This window comes from Megachile rotundata, chromosome 5 (genome assembly GCF_050947335.1).
Source record: "Megachile rotundata isolate GNS110a chromosome 5, iyMegRotu1, whole genome shotgun sequence".
Taxonomy (NCBI): domain Eukaryota; kingdom Metazoa; phylum Arthropoda; class Insecta; order Hymenoptera; family Megachilidae; genus Megachile; species Megachile rotundata.
The window spans coordinates 13,341,207-13,360,451 of record NC_134987.1 but is presented as its reverse complement, the minus strand read 5'-3'; the positions used below and the strand labels follow the sequence as shown (position 1 = coordinate 13,360,451).

The 19,245-nt window shown below is 32.9% G+C and overlaps 1 protein-coding gene across 4 annotated transcripts in view; it reads right to left on the bottom strand.

Moving 5' to 3' along the window:
* Positions 1 to 19,245, bottom strand: part of LOC100876978 (zwei Ig domain protein zig-8) — a 547,773-nt gene that overhangs the window by 135,317 nt on the left and 393,211 nt on the right. For all 4 annotated transcript variants that reach the window (XM_012281711.2, XM_076532263.1, XM_012281710.2 and 1 more), the window contains one exon: positions 17,721 to 17,943. In XM_012281711.2, coding sequence (XP_012137101.1) covers positions 17,721 to 17,943 — 223 coding nt within the window. The remainder of the gene's footprint in view (positions 1 to 17,720; positions 17,944 to 19,245) is intronic.

Here is a 19,245-nt window from a genome sequence, read left to right as displayed (position 1 = left end):
AAACTTTGAACAGATTCGATTTTTAAAAAAATTTGTAAAGTAATCAGAAATAATAAGGTAAAAGGTAGGTAGTTTTACCAAATAAAATAGTGAGCGCGATTAAGAAAATACTGAGATGTTTTAAAGTCGACTTTTCGCGGAAAATGCCAATACAAGAGTGTTTTTGTAAACACGATCTCGTTTTCTGGACACCCCCGTTAGCAAGGCTGTTTAGGGCACTTAAGCCCAATGAAGTTTCTCTGAGGAAGAAAAATTGCAATGACAAAAGGCACATGGCCTGCGTCGACCTTTCGCCGATTTCTATTTTCTAACAAATTATTTAGGGCTCATGTGGGAATTGGGGAATGTGGAATTTGGAAATATGGGATCGTTTGGAAACATGAGAATTTATGCATTTAGGAGATACAGCATATGAACATTTGGAAATTTGCAGAATCCAAAATATGGAAGTGGAGGATTTAGAGATTTGGAAATGTGAAAATTTGCGAATATGCAGATTTGGGAATATGAAAATTGGCAAATGTGGAATTGGGGAAGGTGGGAATTGGGGAAGTTGGGAATTGGGGAAGTTGGGAATTGGGGAAGTTGGGAATTGGGGAAGTTGGGAATTGGGAAAGATGGGAATTGGGGAATGTGGAATTGGGGAAGGTGAGAATTGGAGAATGTGCGAATTGGGAAAAGGAGGAATTGGGGAATGTGGAATTGGAGAATATGGAATACGAGAATGTGGAATTTGGGAAAAGCAGGAATAGGGGAATGTGGGAATTGGAAAATGTGGAAATTGGGGAATGTAGGAAGCGAGGGGTGTGGGAATTGGGGAATGTGGAATTGGAAAATGTGGAATTGGGGAATGTGGAATTGGGGAATGTGGAATTGGGGAATGTGGAATTGGGGAATGTGGAATTGGAAAATGTGGAATTGGGGAATTGTGGAATTGGAGAATGTGGAATTGGAGAATGTGGAATTGGAGAATGTGGAAAGTGAGGGATGTGGGAATTGGGGAATGTGGGAATTGAAGAATGTGAAATTGGAAAATGTGGGAATTGGGGAGTAGTGGAATTTGAGAATATGGAATTGGGGAATATGAGCATTGAGAATGTGGTTGCATGAAATGAATGCAACTTTTCATTAAGGATAATAACAATTCTGACTTTCGTTTGCTCTAAAAATAACCCGCATGCAAGTTGTTCCATAACAGTCAAAATAATTGAGAGAACAATAAAAAATTTCAAAGGTGAATTAGAATTTTTGTAAATGATACTTCGTATTCCTAATTACCTAGTTCCCTTTCTCTGAAACGATCGCGGTCCAGTTGCTTATTAACGAGCAGAAAAGAATGAATGTACGTGCTTGACGTTAATTAAAAAATGGCTGAACTACCCGAATAGTTGATGTTACATATCAAGAGTTGGGGAAAGCAAGTTTGCTTATTAGCAATTAAAACAGTCACGAAAAACGCGAGGTAGATCGGGCGTTCTCGCGTTACACGGTAAATTAATTACACTCGCTGAAGTTTATTATCCTTCCTACGATATTCCCTTATCGTAACGAACATTGTGGAGCGTATAAACAAGCAAACTTTTCAACTTCGTACATCGCCCTTCGATATTTTCACTTTTTCTATCCAATTAAACCAACATTGACGAAAGTTTCATTCAGTTATCTTACCATCTGCAAACCATGGATTTTCGATATTTTACCAAAGCCGTGTTTCATAATTTTAACTCAAGTTTATACATACAAATTTTTTAATGAAACGGTTTCATATTATCTCGAAGAATCGTTTGAAGAATAATTATTTGAACGGAAATGAAATGTATCATAAAATTAAATTTAAATTCGAAAATGAAAGAAGAGAAAGACAAATTAAATTTAAAATGTCTCTTAAAAATGAAAAAAGATAAATTAAATTCAAATTGTCGTTTCTCAAAAATGAAAAAGAATAAAATAAAAAATAAAATTCAAATTGTCGTTGCTCGAGAATGAAAAGAGAATAAGATGAAAAATAAATTTTAAACTGTCTCTTAAAAATGAAAGAAGAATAGTATAAATTAAATTCAAATTGTTGTTTATCAGAAATGAAAAGTCAAGAAGATAAAATATAAAATTGTAATTATTGTTGAGTCTCCAAAATGAAAAATTAAATTTAGGTTGTCGTTTCATGAAAATTAAAATAAAATATGAAAACAATTTTTAAATTGTCTTTTATTGAAGAAGTAACGTGTTCACAGTAAAAATAAGAATATATTGCAAAACACATGTGTAACATATGTGTCCCATATACATATGTGAAATATGGAAGCTTACCATGGTGCTATCAATTTCTAAATTTCAATTTTTACATTATCTTGTATCGTTCAAGATTTACTTATTTTGAATCATAATTCTATTTTATTTATATATCTCCAAACACATGTGTAACACATGTGTCCCATATACATATGTGACATATGGAAGCTTACCATAGAGCTATCATTTAATTTCCAAATTTCAATTTTTACATTATCTTGTATCATTCAAAATTTACTTATTTTATTCATAATTCTATTTTATTTATATATCTCCAAACACATGTGTAACACATGTGTCCCATATACATATGTAACATATGGAAGCTTACCATGGAGCCATCAATTTCTAAATTTCAATCTTTATATTATCTTGTATCACTCAAGATTTATTTCTATTTTTATTCTCCTATCTTTACTCTTCTCTTTTTACTCCATAATTTTATTTATAATTCTATTACAAATCTTGTCATTCTGAGTGCTATAGTCACATACGTTAACCCTCATAAATTTACGTTTCATAATTCTACTCACAAACTGCAGTATCACAAATGATCAGCGTTACAATGGCAATCAACGAGTTAATTGTTACTCGACATTCACAAATGCTTTCCGTCAACACTCGTGTACACGAAACACAAGAATATTTGCTCTGTTCGGCAGTGTTGCATCACGTACAAAGGTACGCGTTCAAAGGGAGTTACAAACCAAACGTGTAACGAGCAAACAACAAATTTCACATGCAACCTGCGTCTCCGTCTTGCAACAACATCGAACAAGATAATGGAAATTTTAATGAAGACCCAGCAAGGACTGGTGTTGTCTGAAGCGGCTATTAACGGGATGCTTTCGAATGCTGCACCATTTGCTCGATTAGGATTCACACGAGCTTCGTGAGGCACGTAAAAACATATCGAACAGCGTGATGCTTTGCGAGAATTTCGCGAGTCGAGGGATCAGGAGCGTAGAATAGGTTGGAATTTCGATTCGTGACATTGGTGTGTTGCTTTCGTGGGGGTTTTGATATGAAAATGTCGAAAAGGAGATGAAATGGGGTTCGATGGATGTGTTGCAGGTTTGTAATGTGAATTTTTTTTTGTGGAAAAATTATAGAACAATTTTAAATTTATAGATTTCTAGATTTCCAAATTTCCAAATTTCTAAATTCCCAAATTTCCAAATTTCCAAATTTCCAAATTTCCAAATTTCTAAATTTTCCAATTTTCCAATTTCTCAATTTCCCAATTTCCCAATTTCCCAATTTTCCAAATTTCCAAAGTTCAAGAGTTCCAAATTTCTAAATTTTTAAATTTCACAATTTCACAATTTCACAATTTCACAAATTCTCAAATTCTCAAATTCTCAATTTCTCAATTTTTCAATTTTTCAATTTTCCAATTTTTCAATTTTTCAATTTTTCAATTTTTCAATTTTTCAATTTTTCAATTTTTCAATTTTTCAATTTTCCAATTTTTCAATTTTTCAATATTTCAATTTTCCAATTTCTCAATTTCCTCAAATTCTTCAAATTTTTCTAATTTCGCAAACTTCTCAAATTTCTCAAATTTCACAATTTCACAATTTCTCGAATTCTCAAATTCTCAAATTCTCAAATTCTCAATTTTTCAGTTTTTCAACTTTTCAACTTTTTAATTTTACAATTTTTCCATTTTCCAATTTCTCAAATTCCTCAAATTTCTCAATTTTCTCAAATTTCTGAAAATCTGAACATCTAAATTTTTTAATATTCTGAAAGTTATAAATAATAAGAAAATTCTGTGGCAACGCTATAAAAGTCAAAACATTATTAAACAAATAATCACATAGCTATTACAGAAATCCTACTACAGAAATTACTTCATCAATATAAAATCAATTACAACTAGCTGTTACCACAATTTACAGAAAACCTCACTCCAATCATAATTATTTTAAATCAAAACTATAATACCATTGTCATAGACAAATTAGCATTTGCACAAGAAATACATAATTCAACAAATTTTTTAAATTCCTTCTTTTTAAATTCTCTAAAAAATTAGCAAAGAAGTGAGACATTGAATTTCATGTTTAATAGTTAAATTCCGCCAACTAAGAAACAATTTTCTGGATTTCCAGTAGATTGCGCGGACGCAGCAAACCAGGTCTTGCAAGCCGATCTAAAGCTAAAAGAAGCATCCGAGCTTTTAAGGTCTGCGATCCATTGTAACGCTCGTAGTGGCGGTATTATTACCGAGCTTTTAATATCATTGTTTCCCCGACCCTGCGACTTCAGTATTTGAAACCCCTTTCTGTCAAAATTAAAATCTCCTTTGTACTGGCAATTTACCGTGTACGATTCGCAGCTAAAGCTTGAAATCTTCAAAAGCACAAGTGTGTGGCTCGTTTCTGGTACCTGTAACTGTAATATTTGGCGCACGGATTTAGCGAGTGGAATTGTCGACCTTTTATTTCCTGTAGGTGTAGGATTCTGCAGTTGCAATATTGTAGAATTTTTGTATTCTGGAAGTTTAGAGTTCTGGTGGGGAGTGTAATGAAATATAAGAATAGTAGAATCGTGTGATTGTAGAATTTTAGAAGGGTTGAATCGTAGAATCATGAAATTGTAGAATTTTAGAATGGTCTACGATTCAACCATTGTAGAATTCTTTAATTGCATGATTCTACTATTCAACCATTCTAAAATTCTACAATTTCATGATTCTACTATTCAACCATTCTAAAATTCTACAATTTCATGATTCTACTATTCAACCATAGTAAATATAAATATAACAATAGTAAAATCATGGAATTGTAGAATTTAAGAATGGTAGAATCGTAGAATTATGGAATTGTAGAATTTTAGAATGGTTGAATAGTAGAATCGTGAAATTGTAGAATTTTAGAATGGTTCAATAGTAGAATCGTGAAATTGTAGAATTTTAGAATGGTTGAGTAGTAGAATCATGAAATTGTAGAATTTTAGAATGGTTGAATAGTAGAATCATGAAATTGTAGAATTTTAGAATGGTTGAATAGTAGAATTATGGAATTGTAGAATTTTAGAATGGTAGAATCGTAGAATTATGGAATTGTAGAATTTTAGAATGGTTGAATAGTAGAATCGTGAAATTGTAGAATTTTAGAATGGTTGAATAGTAGGATCGTGAAATTGTAGAATTTTAGAATGGTTGAATAGTAGAATCATGAAATTGTAGAATTTCAGAATGGTTGAATAGTAGAATCATGAAATTGTAGAATTTCAGAATGGTTGAATAGTAGAATCATGAAATTGTAGAATTTTAGAATGGTTGAATAGTAGAATTATGGAATTGTAATATTTAAGAATGGTAGAATCGCAGAATTATGGAATTGTAGAATTTGAGAATGGTTGAATCGTAGAATCATGAAATTGTAGAATTTTAGAATGGTTGAGTAGTAGAATCATGCAATTAAAGAATTCTACAATGGTTGCACCGTAGAATTATGGAATTGTAGAATTTAAGATTGGTAGAATCGTAGAATTTAAGAATGGTAGAATCGTAGAATTATGGAATTGTAGAATTTAAGAATGATAAAATCGTAGAATTATGAAATTGTTCAATTTTATAATAAATTGATTATGAAATTGTTCAATCGATAATTCCCAAATTCCAAGAGTTTGTATACCCACGATTTCAACATTAAAAAATCGGAGAACTGCAAATTTCTAAATTTATCAGAGTATCTGAAGATATACAGAAACATTTGATATTCCAGTAACGTATGACCGTGAAGGTATTTTGTGTACAAGAAGTAAGTTTAGCGAAAGTGTCGCGGCAAGTGGTGGTAGTCGAGCGAAACGGCGCCAGGGTCTCGTCAGTGGAACAAGTCGATCTAATGTCCGCCCATGAAGGAGCCTTGTTCGCTGGCAGATGTTACACTTTGTCACTGTCGCTTAGGTACCAGATATTTACAACTTGTTAACGACCGACGATCTACCGCCATTCAACTACTAGATCCGCCATGGTTCAAGCTGTTTGAAACTGTGGTTGCTCTTCGTAAAGGGTAAACAGGATGGTCTGAAAGCGACGGCATTGCAGAACTTTCAGATACGAACTGATATACACTAATTCATATTTTTCTTTGTACAAGTTTACTCGTCTTTAAATAACGCTTTATTGAAAATTACTTATATTAAAATTGTTGTGTTCGTACACTCATTATTCGAATAATTCGATTAACTTTTTTGGTGAAATATTTTGGGTAGTTTGAATTGTAACCTTTTTTGGAAAATGAAGGATAATTTGAAATGTAAATTTATTGTAAAAATAATTCAGGTTATTAAGAACGTGTTTTTTTATTGTAATAGCTGGTTTGAAATACAACTATTTTGCTCTGGTAACTCTTTATTCGAATACTTTGAGTAGTTTGCAATATGATTTGTTTATTAAAATAATTCTGATAATACGTAATGCGATTAAAATCATCAAACACTTGAATTTTGTAGATAATGTCCTGTTCCAATTTGACTGATTCTAAAAATTCTAAGTATAAGAGGTTTTAAACACCCGTTAAAGACACAATTATCCTAATGTCTGTCAAGGGCGAATTAATTCATTACCGTAAAGTAGCTCGCGTAAAATGGACAGGGATTCGCGGAAAAGAGCTGACGAACATCTGAGTACCCTCTTTGCAGTTATTCCTTATTAATTAACGGGTTGAATTAAATGAACAGCATACAATGTCGACGAGGGTGCTTCAGGAGTAAGCAAAAGCGGTGGTCGTTAGAAGATTTTACGGGGGTGTAAAGTCGCAGACGAAACGGCAGAGAAGTTATTGCAATTTTGTAGATGAGGGGGTGCGAAGAAAGGGTTTACAGCCACACTTCGGGTTCGGTGAGATGAAATACGAGTCGACACCTGCACGCACGCGATCGCCCGACTTTATCCGCGTGAAATCGAGCTTAATGAATATAAAATATGTCGACTTAATGAGTAATTTCCACTCGGTAGTACTTGAATAGTTCATACTTCAAGGTTTGCAAACTTCGAACTTCTAATGTGTGAAGGTTTCGAATATTAAATTCAGAATTGGTATAATATTCAAATATATAAAGCTGAGCAATTTTAAGAGTTTAAGTACTTTGATGATATTCTATATTATTTTGAATAATCTTATAAATATTGATATGATTATTTTTGCAATCAAGTTCAAATTCTAAAATTTCTTACATTCATACAAATATTGCACTTAAGCCTATTTTTGCACTAGGGTTCAAATTCTAAAATTTCTTACAATCTCACAAATATTACCCCTGAATCTTCAAATACAAATTCTAAAATTTCTCATAATTTCACAGTAACCTTCCCTAAACAATTTTCCATAAAATTCCATATAATCTTGCAACTATTACCCCCAAAATCTTGCAAGTTAAATTTCTATAATTTCATAAATTTCACAATAACCACCCAGAAATCCTTTCTCCTAAAATTTCTCATAATCTACCCCTAACAACTACCCCTAAGAAATCACCCCAATTCGACCTAGGTTTCTAGTAATTTCCCAAACATCCATTACTTTAATCTCGATCCAAGTTTCATCGCAGAATATTAAAGCGACAGATTTAAAAATTTCATTTCGTTCCGACAATCGATAATGAAACAGTATCTACCACTGTATTTTAAATTGAAAAAAGTTTCCTATCTTCTTATCCGCTCCACGATAAAACCCCGGTAATATTTCCTGTTAGAACAGTTACAACCTTTTCCACGGTGCGCTCCGAAAAAATTCATTTCAATTCGGAATTATTCGACACGGGGGACGAACACGGGACACCTAGCTTGTATTAACGTGGAATCAGCTCCGAACTAAAATCTGGCAAGTGTCTGACATTCAACTCGGAAAGTTTCGAATGAAAACAGTTCTCGAAGACTTTGTTATTTCCGATGGAGATTAAGCATCCAACGGAGGATGCTCTATCTCTCACAGATGGACTTCCTTCACGAAGCACGTTCCATACTGAATTAAACTTCTACCTCTTTTTTTATACCGTGAAGCCATATCATTTTCTCGTTTATTATACTCCGTCTCGTTTTTCATTAAAGTCAGCGTGCAATTTTTGTTTGGTTTTGAAATTATTTTAAGGGTTGCTTCTTTTTAGATGTATGATGATATGCAACACTATAGTTTTTATTAAATTGTGCTTTGTTAATGTACATATTGAAAGCTGTAATTTTAAGTATGTCGAACGTGTTCATATCTGTGAAAAATAGCATTAACTTATATAACCTAACTTTTACATTTGAACTTGCATACGTGCTGCATACGTGTTGCATACATGCTAAATTATATATGAACCTGTATCTTCCATTTAACCTATGTATGTATATTCTTACCCTGTGATAATATGTGATGTATTAATACCTGTATTTTACAATACATGCATATGTCATGTATTAATACATCTATTCTACAATACATATGTCATGTATTAATACCTGTATTATACAATACTGTATTCCACAATACAGCTATTAATACATCACGTGTGATCACAGGTATTAATACATCACATATGGTCACAGGTATTAATACATCATATATGATCACAGGTATTAATACATCACATATGGTCACATGTGTTAATACATCACATATGGTCACAGGTATTAATACATCGCATATGGTCACAGCTGTTAATACATCACATATGATCACAGGTATTAATACATCACATATGGTCACATGTGTTAATACATCACATATGGTCACATGTGTTAATACATCACATATGATCACAGGTGTTAATACATCACATATCATCACAGGTATTAATACATCACATATGATCACATGTGTTAATACATCACATATGATCACAGGTGCTAATACATCACATATGGTCACAGGTGTTAATGCATCACATATCATCACAACCCTCTATGCTTGAAAGGTGAGTCAAACTCATCATTCATTTTAACACATTTTGAAATAATATATTTTTTAACTAACTCTACAATATTACACACATGTTGTATGAACATACTGAAGAAGACAGTAAAACCAATTAATAACAGAAATATCTTAAACGAAGTCAGCAAACTTCCCAACCAAAAAGTTTTCCACCAAAATTTTGCTATCTGATAACAGCAAAAATATTTTACTACCAAGGGTTGAAACAGTATATGAGATAAATCATAGATGAATCCCTACGTTTACAATCGTTGCATATGACATGTGACATATCATCACATATGACAATATGTGATAAGCAAACGTCGATCAAGACCAAATATTGCACACCCTTGATGTACGAATATGGTGTGCCTGTTACTGCGAATTGCACGATGCGTGATCAAAGGAACAGCACCTAATTAGTGACAGCACATGGTGTTAAGTTTCGCGATAGCGGTATTACCTTTCTCATCTTCCCGCGAAGTGCCTTCCTCTTCTCGTCTTGCGGATGCTGCGAATTACGCTTAAACGGAGCTTTGTTCGACCATAATGAGAGAAAGGAACGAAGAGGGTGAAAGAAGCGGTTCGTCGAGCAAGATGATAGGGCAACTTGAAGGGTTGCGAAAGATGTTTTCGTTGAGGAATGTTAACGTCTCAGACAACGATCCATTTCGTGTTAAGGAGACATTCATTTGAGAGGATGAGAAAATTAATTCTTTCAATCTTCCTTTTTTTTATTCGTCTTATCATTCTTTTTATTGGTTTCATTTATCCTTTCAGTCTTTTTATTATTTTTATTCATTAGTTCGTTCTTTATATTATTTTTATTCATTGTTCTTCTTATTATTTTTATTCATTGTTGCACTCATTTTATTATTTTCATTCTTTCTATTATTTTTTATTTAATTCTTTCATTCGTTCCAAAATTTTAAACTTTCAAAGTTCTAAACTTTCAAAACTCCCAAATCCCAAAAAATCAGAAACACTAAACCTCTCAAACCTTCCAAAAATAACAAGTCCCGTACTTTCAAAAACTCTAACCACCAAAAGTCGCAAGTCGTCAAAGAATCCAATATCCTACAAATTACTTAAAACGAACCACTGTGAACGAGAATACATTGCAAAGAAGTACAGATGATTCCTCGGCCGGTAATGATTTTTCAGATTGTATCCGCCAGTACTTTTCCTACTTCCATTTCTTTTACCTAAACCGCTGTATTAAATGGCTTATAATTGCGTGGACAAACCCAGCGACCAAGTCCATTTCGTACGTTCTTTGATACAAAGAAACTCGTTAAGAGATAATCGAAGCGTCCCGGAATAAGGCTGGGCGGAGTCGATAAAAGTGGCGCGCCAAAGGAGGACGAGAAAATTAAAATAACAAAGGAAACAATTACGGGAACAGCCGGTGTGGAGGTGCATCGAGGACGACGCCGTTGAAACAACTTTTAAGAAGAGGAAACTGGATACAGGAAATCGGTCGTGCTTCAGTACGGATCGAAATTATCCCGAGGGATAATTATGCAGAACCAACTTGGAAATTTTAACAATCCTCTTGATACATATTATTAACGCTAATTTGCAGAATAATTTTATACTGGGTGTCTCACAACTAGTGGAACTCTTGGAGAAGTATTTTGAACAACTTCTTTCTTTGCAAAAATGGGGTTTGAGGATTTTTGAAATATTAAGGTAGTTACTCTGAAATTCTGTAATAAGAATATACAGGGTGTGTCACAACTAGTGTAACTCTTGGAGAAGTTAAAAATTGTTATTTTTAATAACTGCTACCAATTTTTCATATTTCATATACACTGATAATTGTTTATCTTTCCTTGAATATTTAGACCACATTTCGTAACTGTTCGCAACATTTTATTTTTAACTACTGTTCGCAATTTTTGGTATGCTACATGCATAAGTGAATGTTCACTTTTTTTTAAATTGTTTTTGGGAAAATATTTCATTTCATATGATATCTGTTTCTCTTTGTTTCATTTGTTTAATTGCATTCTGTATTCAGTAACTGTTTACAGCTTTTTATTTTTAGGTTCGTAACTCTTCATGTTTCATACAAGTGAATGTTCACTTCGATTTTAAACTGTCATTTATTTCCAAGAATATTTTTGTACTTCATAAATACACATGAATGTTCTCTTTTCTTACTATTTCTGGGAAAAAAAATTTTTACAGTACAAATATTTTTACAATTTTTTCATATTGTTACATCTTCGTAATAAAATATTTTCGTGCTTCATATATGTATAATAAAAATGTAAATAAAAGTATGATATGCAAACGGACATCGTCGGTGAAATATTTGTATTTTTTTCACATCGTGCCAACGCATTCGTTTCGCTATCACAAATTTGACACGCGTCGAGGCATTATTTATCGATTAAATAACGACCACTAATCTGAAGAAAATCAAACACAAAAATCAGTAGAGCATCGCAACGAAGTATAGCGAACGATCTATCCGGATGATCACGAAGCCACCGCATCGTAGCAATAATGGTGTGCAAACGGGAGCACGGTTTCCTGTACAAGCATCGAGGAAGTGGCAATATTTGCGCACTGGCTTGGTAGCCGAAACTTCGAAATCCACCTACCAGAAGATACTACCCGGCTATATTTGCCTCGTGGCAATCAATTTATTGATTTCGTCGTGACTTATACTCGCCTTCGTAGACCAATACTTCACAATATTTTTCGAATCGTAGGCTTGCGTAATAAACTAACACACTTCAACGTCGAATTCTATATATTCATATAATTGTAGGAATGTGGTTACAAGTTTTATGAGATATTGTTGTTGGGGTAGGTGGTACACATGTATCGGTAGATATTGAGATAGTGGACTTTCGTTATATTGCCATTATTTATATTGACGGATCGTATGTTCGGAAGTAGCTTGAAACACTTAGGGGTTTGAAATTTGGAAAGTTGGCAATTTGGATGCATTTGTATATTTGAAGGTTTGGGAATATTTGTATTTGCAAATTTCGAGATGTTAATATTTTATAATTTGGATGTTTGGAAATTAGAAAATTTGGCTATTTGGAAATTAGAAAATTAGGAAATTGGTGAATTAAGAGACTATGAACATAGGACATTAGGAAACTAGTAAACATGAAGATGGGAAATTAAGAAAATGAGGAGAATTTGGAAAATTGGGAAAATTAAAAAAATTAAAAAATTAGAAAAATTAAGAAAATTAGGAAAATTAGGAAAATTAGGAAAATTAAGAAAATTAAGAAAATTAGGGAAATTAGGAAAATTGGAGAATTTGGAAAATGAGAATCTAGGAATCTAGTAAATTCGAAAATTCAGAAATTGAATAATGGAGAAAGTTAATAATTGGGAAATTTGGGAAATTGGGAAATTGGGAAATTGGGAAATTGGGAAATTGGGAAATAGAGAAATAGAGAAATAGAAAAATTGGGATATTGGAAAATTGGGAAATGGGATAGTTGGATAATTGGAAAATTGGGGAATTGGAGAATTGGGAAATTGGGAAATTGGGAAATTGGGGAATTGGATAATTGGATAATCGGATAATCGAGAAATTGGGAAATTTGAAAATTGGATAATTGGGAAATTGGGAAATAGAGAAATACGGAAATTGGGATATTGGAAAATCAGGAAATTGGGAAATTGGGAAATAGAGAAATAGGGTAATTGGGATACTGGAAAATTAGGAAATTGGGAAATTGGGGAATTGGGAATTTGGGAATTTGGGAAATTGGGAAATTAAGAAATTGAGAAATTGGATAATCGACTAATCGGATAATCGAGAAATTGGGAAATTTGAAAATTGGGAAATTGGGAATAATTGAGAAAACACAATTGCAGAAAATAACATTATAGTTCGCTATATATTACCAACTAATTTATAGCTTATATCTTTCAACGGAAAATAAATACTAGGAACCAAAAGAATGTCCTCGGTCGGTAAAAAAGCGACCCTCGAACAAGAAACTCAAAGTTCATTCTCTTGAGCCCTCAACTTTGGTTAAAAATAATTTCAGTAAATATCAAAATACGTATTAATTAAAGTAGCAAGTAAATAGCTGATTGTATTCTTTTGACAGCACGCAAACAATAGGGATTAAAAGTACGTCGTCCACAAAAGAGGGATTAAAAGTGAATCACATTCTTGATGAAGGCAACATTTCTCAAAAGGCACGCGGTCGTTTCCCATTAATTCATGCTCGATACAATTACCCCGTTGAAATTTACATTTCAATTACAGCGTGCATTTGTTTTCCCGGCAGAAACGGCTGTCACGGGACGCACAGACGAAATAATTGCATTAAGATCGCCCGTCGACTCGTATTTCTCTTTCTCCGTACGGAAGTTCTCGACGTTCGTTATGTATGCATATGGCAAAAACAATTATCGCTGTTTCAACAACGTCGCTTTCACGACCGGAAGTTTCCTCGAGAAATGAATACGAGCCGATAAGAAGGTACGTAGGGACGGTGGAACGTCGAGCTAATGAAAAATAATGTCGCTATCCTTATTAGTGTTTTCATTAACCTTTATTAGCGGCACGAAGGGCGCCTGGATGACGTCGAGCTCTCCTTGTTTCCGCTACGTGACCGTATTAACGCTAAAAATATGAACAAAGGTATTACGCTAAGCCGGAATTACGTTCACGGTGTTAAGTCCCCCTTTCTTTCGCTGACTGTGTGGCGAAAAAATGGAGAAATTATTAAACTTCCTCGTGATGCATATATCACATGAAATTTCACCGCTGCACGTTTTTGTGGATCCGGAAAAATTAGGATCGTATAGGTGAACTATATACGGGGGATTATTAAAATTTAATTAGGAAGTTCTTAATTTTCTACGTCTGATATTATGGAATTTATGGAACTGTAAATTTTCTTCTAATTGCCAGGCTTTCGGATACGAAATATTTCGAAGTGAAATATTTTTAAGTATCGTTTACTAAAATCATTTTTCCTGGATCATATACTAAAATCATTTTTACTAAATCATTTGGTGAAATCATATTTATTAAATGATTTACTGTAATTGTTTTTATTGAATCATTTAGTAAAATCATTTTTACTGAATCATATTTATTGAAGTATTTATTAAAATCATTTATACTGAATCATATTTATTGAAGTATTTATTAAAATCATTTTTTACTGAATCATATACTAAAATCATTTTTATTGAATCATTTAGTGAAATTTTATTTATTAAATGATTTACTGAAATTATTTTGACTGAATCATTTAGTGAAATCATTTATTAAAATCATTTTTACTGAATCATATACTAAAATCATTTTTATTGAATCATTTAGTGTAATCATATTTAATAAATGATTTACTGAAATTATTTTTATTGAATTATTTAGTGGAATCATTTTTACTGAATCATTCACTGAAATTGTTTTTATTGAATCGTCTATCAAAATCATATTTACTGAATCATTTACTGAAATCATTTTTACTAAACCATTTACTGAAATCATTTTTACTCAATCATTTACTAAAAACATTTTTTCTAAACCATTTACTGAAATCATTTTTACTGAATCATTTACTGAAATCATTTTTACTAAACCATTTACTGAAATAATTTTTAGCGAATCATTTATTAAAAACATTTCTACTGGACCATTTACTGAAATCATTTTTACAGAAGCATTTACTGAATCATTCACTGAAATCAATTTATCACGAAAGGTAGCCGAGAATGATAAACGCGAAATTTTTTGTGAAGGTTCCCTTTCCCGAGAGGAGGAAAAAATATGATATTTCTTCAGGTCCCACGTAAAAATTTCAAAGAACCGTCGGTGTTAAACGACGGAGAGTTTTCTGACGTGTCGGGAGAAAAGTCGAATATCCAACTGGGAACGTCCTCCCACTCGCCAGCAATTTCAATCAATTGACCTCGTTGAAGATAAATTTCGTCCCAAGGTTCAGGCGACTTTGAACCTTTTTTACGTCCCGCAAGGCTCTCGTGGTTAAACTTTGCCAGGTAAAATGATTCAATTGCTATTTCGTGTGGACGAACCGGATGGGCGAGACTTTCAATTTATCAAACGGGTCAGCGAGATAATGGCCCGCTGTCGTATAAAGGCGACCTTATGCAAATTAGCAACGAAGGTGAGAACTTTCTAAATGGAAAAATTATCTGGACCGAAGGAAAGCTACTTTTGTAGGTTTTTCATCGACTCGCATTTACCGTCGATAGTGTTGACGTGGAAAAAACGAAGTCTACACGGATGAATTACGTCTTTTAAATGACGGGAGAGGAGTTATCGAACAGAAGTTATCTCGAGCCACATTTCCGAGATTAGCATTTTGAATAAATTTTATGATATCGAGTTTAAAAGAAATCTTGAAGTATTATTCAAATAAAATCAGTGTGGCTCGTTTCTCTTGGATCTTATAAATTATTCAGATAAATTGGTTGAATATATTTTAATAGTTCTAAATAAAAAACATCTTATTCCACAATTTTATGATACATTTTACTGAGAAGCCTTGTTTCATCTATTTTGTAAATTGGTAGGCGAAAGAAATTAATTCTGAATTTCAGAGATGTCTTTGTCTGACGTATGATTGGTTTGTACCACTTGCTCGACTTCTGTTATACTTATGTTAAAGAGGCTACTTCAAATAAATTTTGAAATATAAAACAGAAAAATTCTCTTCTGGCAGAAGTATTATTATACAAAGTCAATTAGTTAACCTATTAAAACACTTCGTCTGACATATGATGGGTTTATACTACTTACTAGATTGAGACTTGCTTCAACGAGTACATCTTGTAATAACAAAAATAAATTTTTATACAGTCATTTTTAGTAGAGTTTAAACTCGAAATTGACAAGTGCTATTTTCTAATATACTTCATCAAAATATTTCATCAAATTGTGTTAGTTCATTGAATAATTGATGAGTTGCACATATGAAGTCGTTACAAGATTAACCTTGTAATTTTTACATACGATACAATGTATAATTAATTATGAGACACCCTGTATGATAGAATAATATATGAGTAATAAAATCAGTGTTGAAATCGGTTTGGCCGGTAGTTTCTAACGCTCAAGAATGAACCTGCAAGTTAGGATGAATGACCGTTGGGTCACAAGGGTGGCAATTAAGATGATCCTACGTGTACTAATTACCCCGTTCCGTGCACGCTCGTATCACTTTCACGGGGAATAGAAAATAGAGCTTAGTCAGTCGGGATCCAAGTTGGGGAAGTAATCTCGCGTAATCAAAGCCTTGTTCGACGGCGTGGCTTAGCTCGAAATCGGTATCAACCAATCCCAGGTGTTCAATTGGCATCGCGCCAGGATTTAAGCTTGGCTTAAATTTCGTGCAACGGCCCGCGGAACTAGGCCAGATTCAGATTAGAATTAACTAATTGTTGCGTACAGTGTTGTAATTAGCCTCCCGTTTCCCACGTACTAACGCTTAATTAAAATCGCACGACAATGAATCGCTGATGAGACGCTGCTAAGACGAATGGACTCCACTGTAACTGTTCGAGAAATAATAGATGATGTTCTCTTTACGAGTTAGGTAACAATATTAATAATAAGGTTTTTTAAAATGCCAGTAATGTTAACATTTTGTCTGTAAGGTTTTTTAAAATGCTAGTAATGTTAACATTTTGTCTGTAAGGTTTTTTAAAATGCTAGTAACGTTAACATTTTATCTAAGGACAAATTGAAAGTTGTACACACATTTTAAAACTCTGATTTAATTTCAGTATGTAATATTTTCTTTTCTCTTTGTAATGATGAACATATGTTAACAATGATAATTAGCAATAAACACAGCAAGTATTTTAATAATGGTAGCAATTGTTTAAATAATGACAAGAATTAGCAAGCATTTTAATAGTGATAGCAAACATGTTAATAACAGTAGCAGTTGTTTATATAATGATAGAAATTAGCAATCATATTAATAGTGATATGAATAGCAGTCATATCAATCATGTTAATAATTAGCAATAATAGTGGTAGCAACTAATGTCAATAGTAACAAGAATTATTAAATGAATTAATAATGACAGCAACTATATTAATAATAACAGTAATTATCAACTTTATTAACAAAGAGAACATCTGTATCAATAATGATATAAATTATGAACCATAAAACAGTGTCAACAACCATGTTATTAATGGTAGCAACTTATGTCAATGATAACAGGAATTACCAACAAAATTAAGAATGACAGCAACTATGTCAATAATAACAAGAAATATCAGCTGTCTTAATAATGATAGCAAGCTATGTGAATAATGATAAGAATTTCCCACGAAATTAATAACAATAACTACCATGTTAACAATAGCTTCCATATTAAAGATAGCTAACCCAACCTAACCTAACGTAACCAATTTAATCTATTAATAATAATTGTCCCTTATATTTTGCAATTTTTGTAACTAATAATATGACCATATTTAGAAAGTAGTGGCTAACAAAATTTGCACAGAAACACAAGTACGAACAAACTCACCGATCACGTTCAGATGCACGATGTGACTCATGTGAGGCGTCGTGGAGACCTGACACTCGTAGAAACCGCTGTCACGAATCTGCGGATACTTGATTTGAAGCATCCAATCGTCCGTGTGTGCGTGGTGAATCGCCCTGAATCGTTGGTCGTTCGTGTACGTGTAATGACCGTTTGTGAGCAGATGGACGTCCCTGTGTCGCATCCAGGAAACCTGCAACGTCATCTGTGAAACAGAAAAGTGTTCTATTTGACGCCAGCGAGAACAGAATTTCTACTAATACGTAAATAGTGTACGAATTATATACGAAGGTAATTCATTCATTAGAAGTAATTATTCATTGCATGATTTATTCGTCAGATACGTCGGTCAGAAACTGCTGGTGCAATATTAAAACTTTTCACTCGGAGCTATTTTTGGGGTTGACGGGTTCTAAAACTTTAATTGGAGATGTTTCATGTGTTCTTTTGCATTTATGTCTGTAGTAGTAATTGCTATAATCGAGTGCTGTATTGTGTTTATACGTCACATTTATAATATTGTAGAATTGGTTCAAAAATATTTTGTTCAAATTGTTGTGTTGAACCGCATGGTTATTTGTGAGGTCTAAAGGGTTAAAACAAGTAATAAATGTTAAAATGTTACATCAATTTTTAATTTTGTAATTCTAAAGTGTATACATTATAACTTTGACTTGAACTTCAAATTGTAGCATTTTAAAAATTTTACTGTTACCTCAATTTTTAATTTCGTGATGCTATAGTTTTGACTTTGACTTCAAATTGGAGCACATTAAAAATTTTACTGTTACCTCAATTTTTAATTTTGCAATGCTAAAGTATATACATTATAGTTTTGACTTGAACTTCAAATTGAAGCACATTAAAAATTTTACTGTTACCTCAATTTTTAATTTCGCAATGCTAAAGTATATACATTTGACTTGAACTTTAAATTGAAGCATTTTAAAAATTTTAATGTTATCTCAATTTTCAATTTCTCAATTTTAAAGCATATACATTATAGCTTTGACTTGAATTTAAAATTGAAGCATTTTAAAAATTTTAGTGAGTTTATCACATTGAAACTGTGTGTCACGAGACTCGTCAAAACATAGAGGATTCATGAACAAAAATAAAATGTTCACATCTGAACATCATTGAAATTGTGATGTTAGCATTAAATGTACCCAACAATGAGCCTAAAATAATCAATAAAATGGAATAACGCATAACTTTACTTCTTCCCAAATGATCATCCGATCCGAAAGGTGCGAAAAAAGAACGAAAAGGTGTGACACGACAACGTGAAAAGATTTCGACGATTTTGCAGACTGAAACTCGGGCTGCGAAATTCGCGGACCGAATCTTTTGTCCTTCGTTAAGGGTTCCCCATTAAGCGAGACCGCGTAATTAGAAGTAGCTCGTTCGTGTGTTGTGGCAGTAATTAGCGAAACGTCGGGTACGACATTTAGCAAGGGTGTTCGCGATCCCCCAGCTTTCGAATTACGTGCATTTTTCTCGCCTC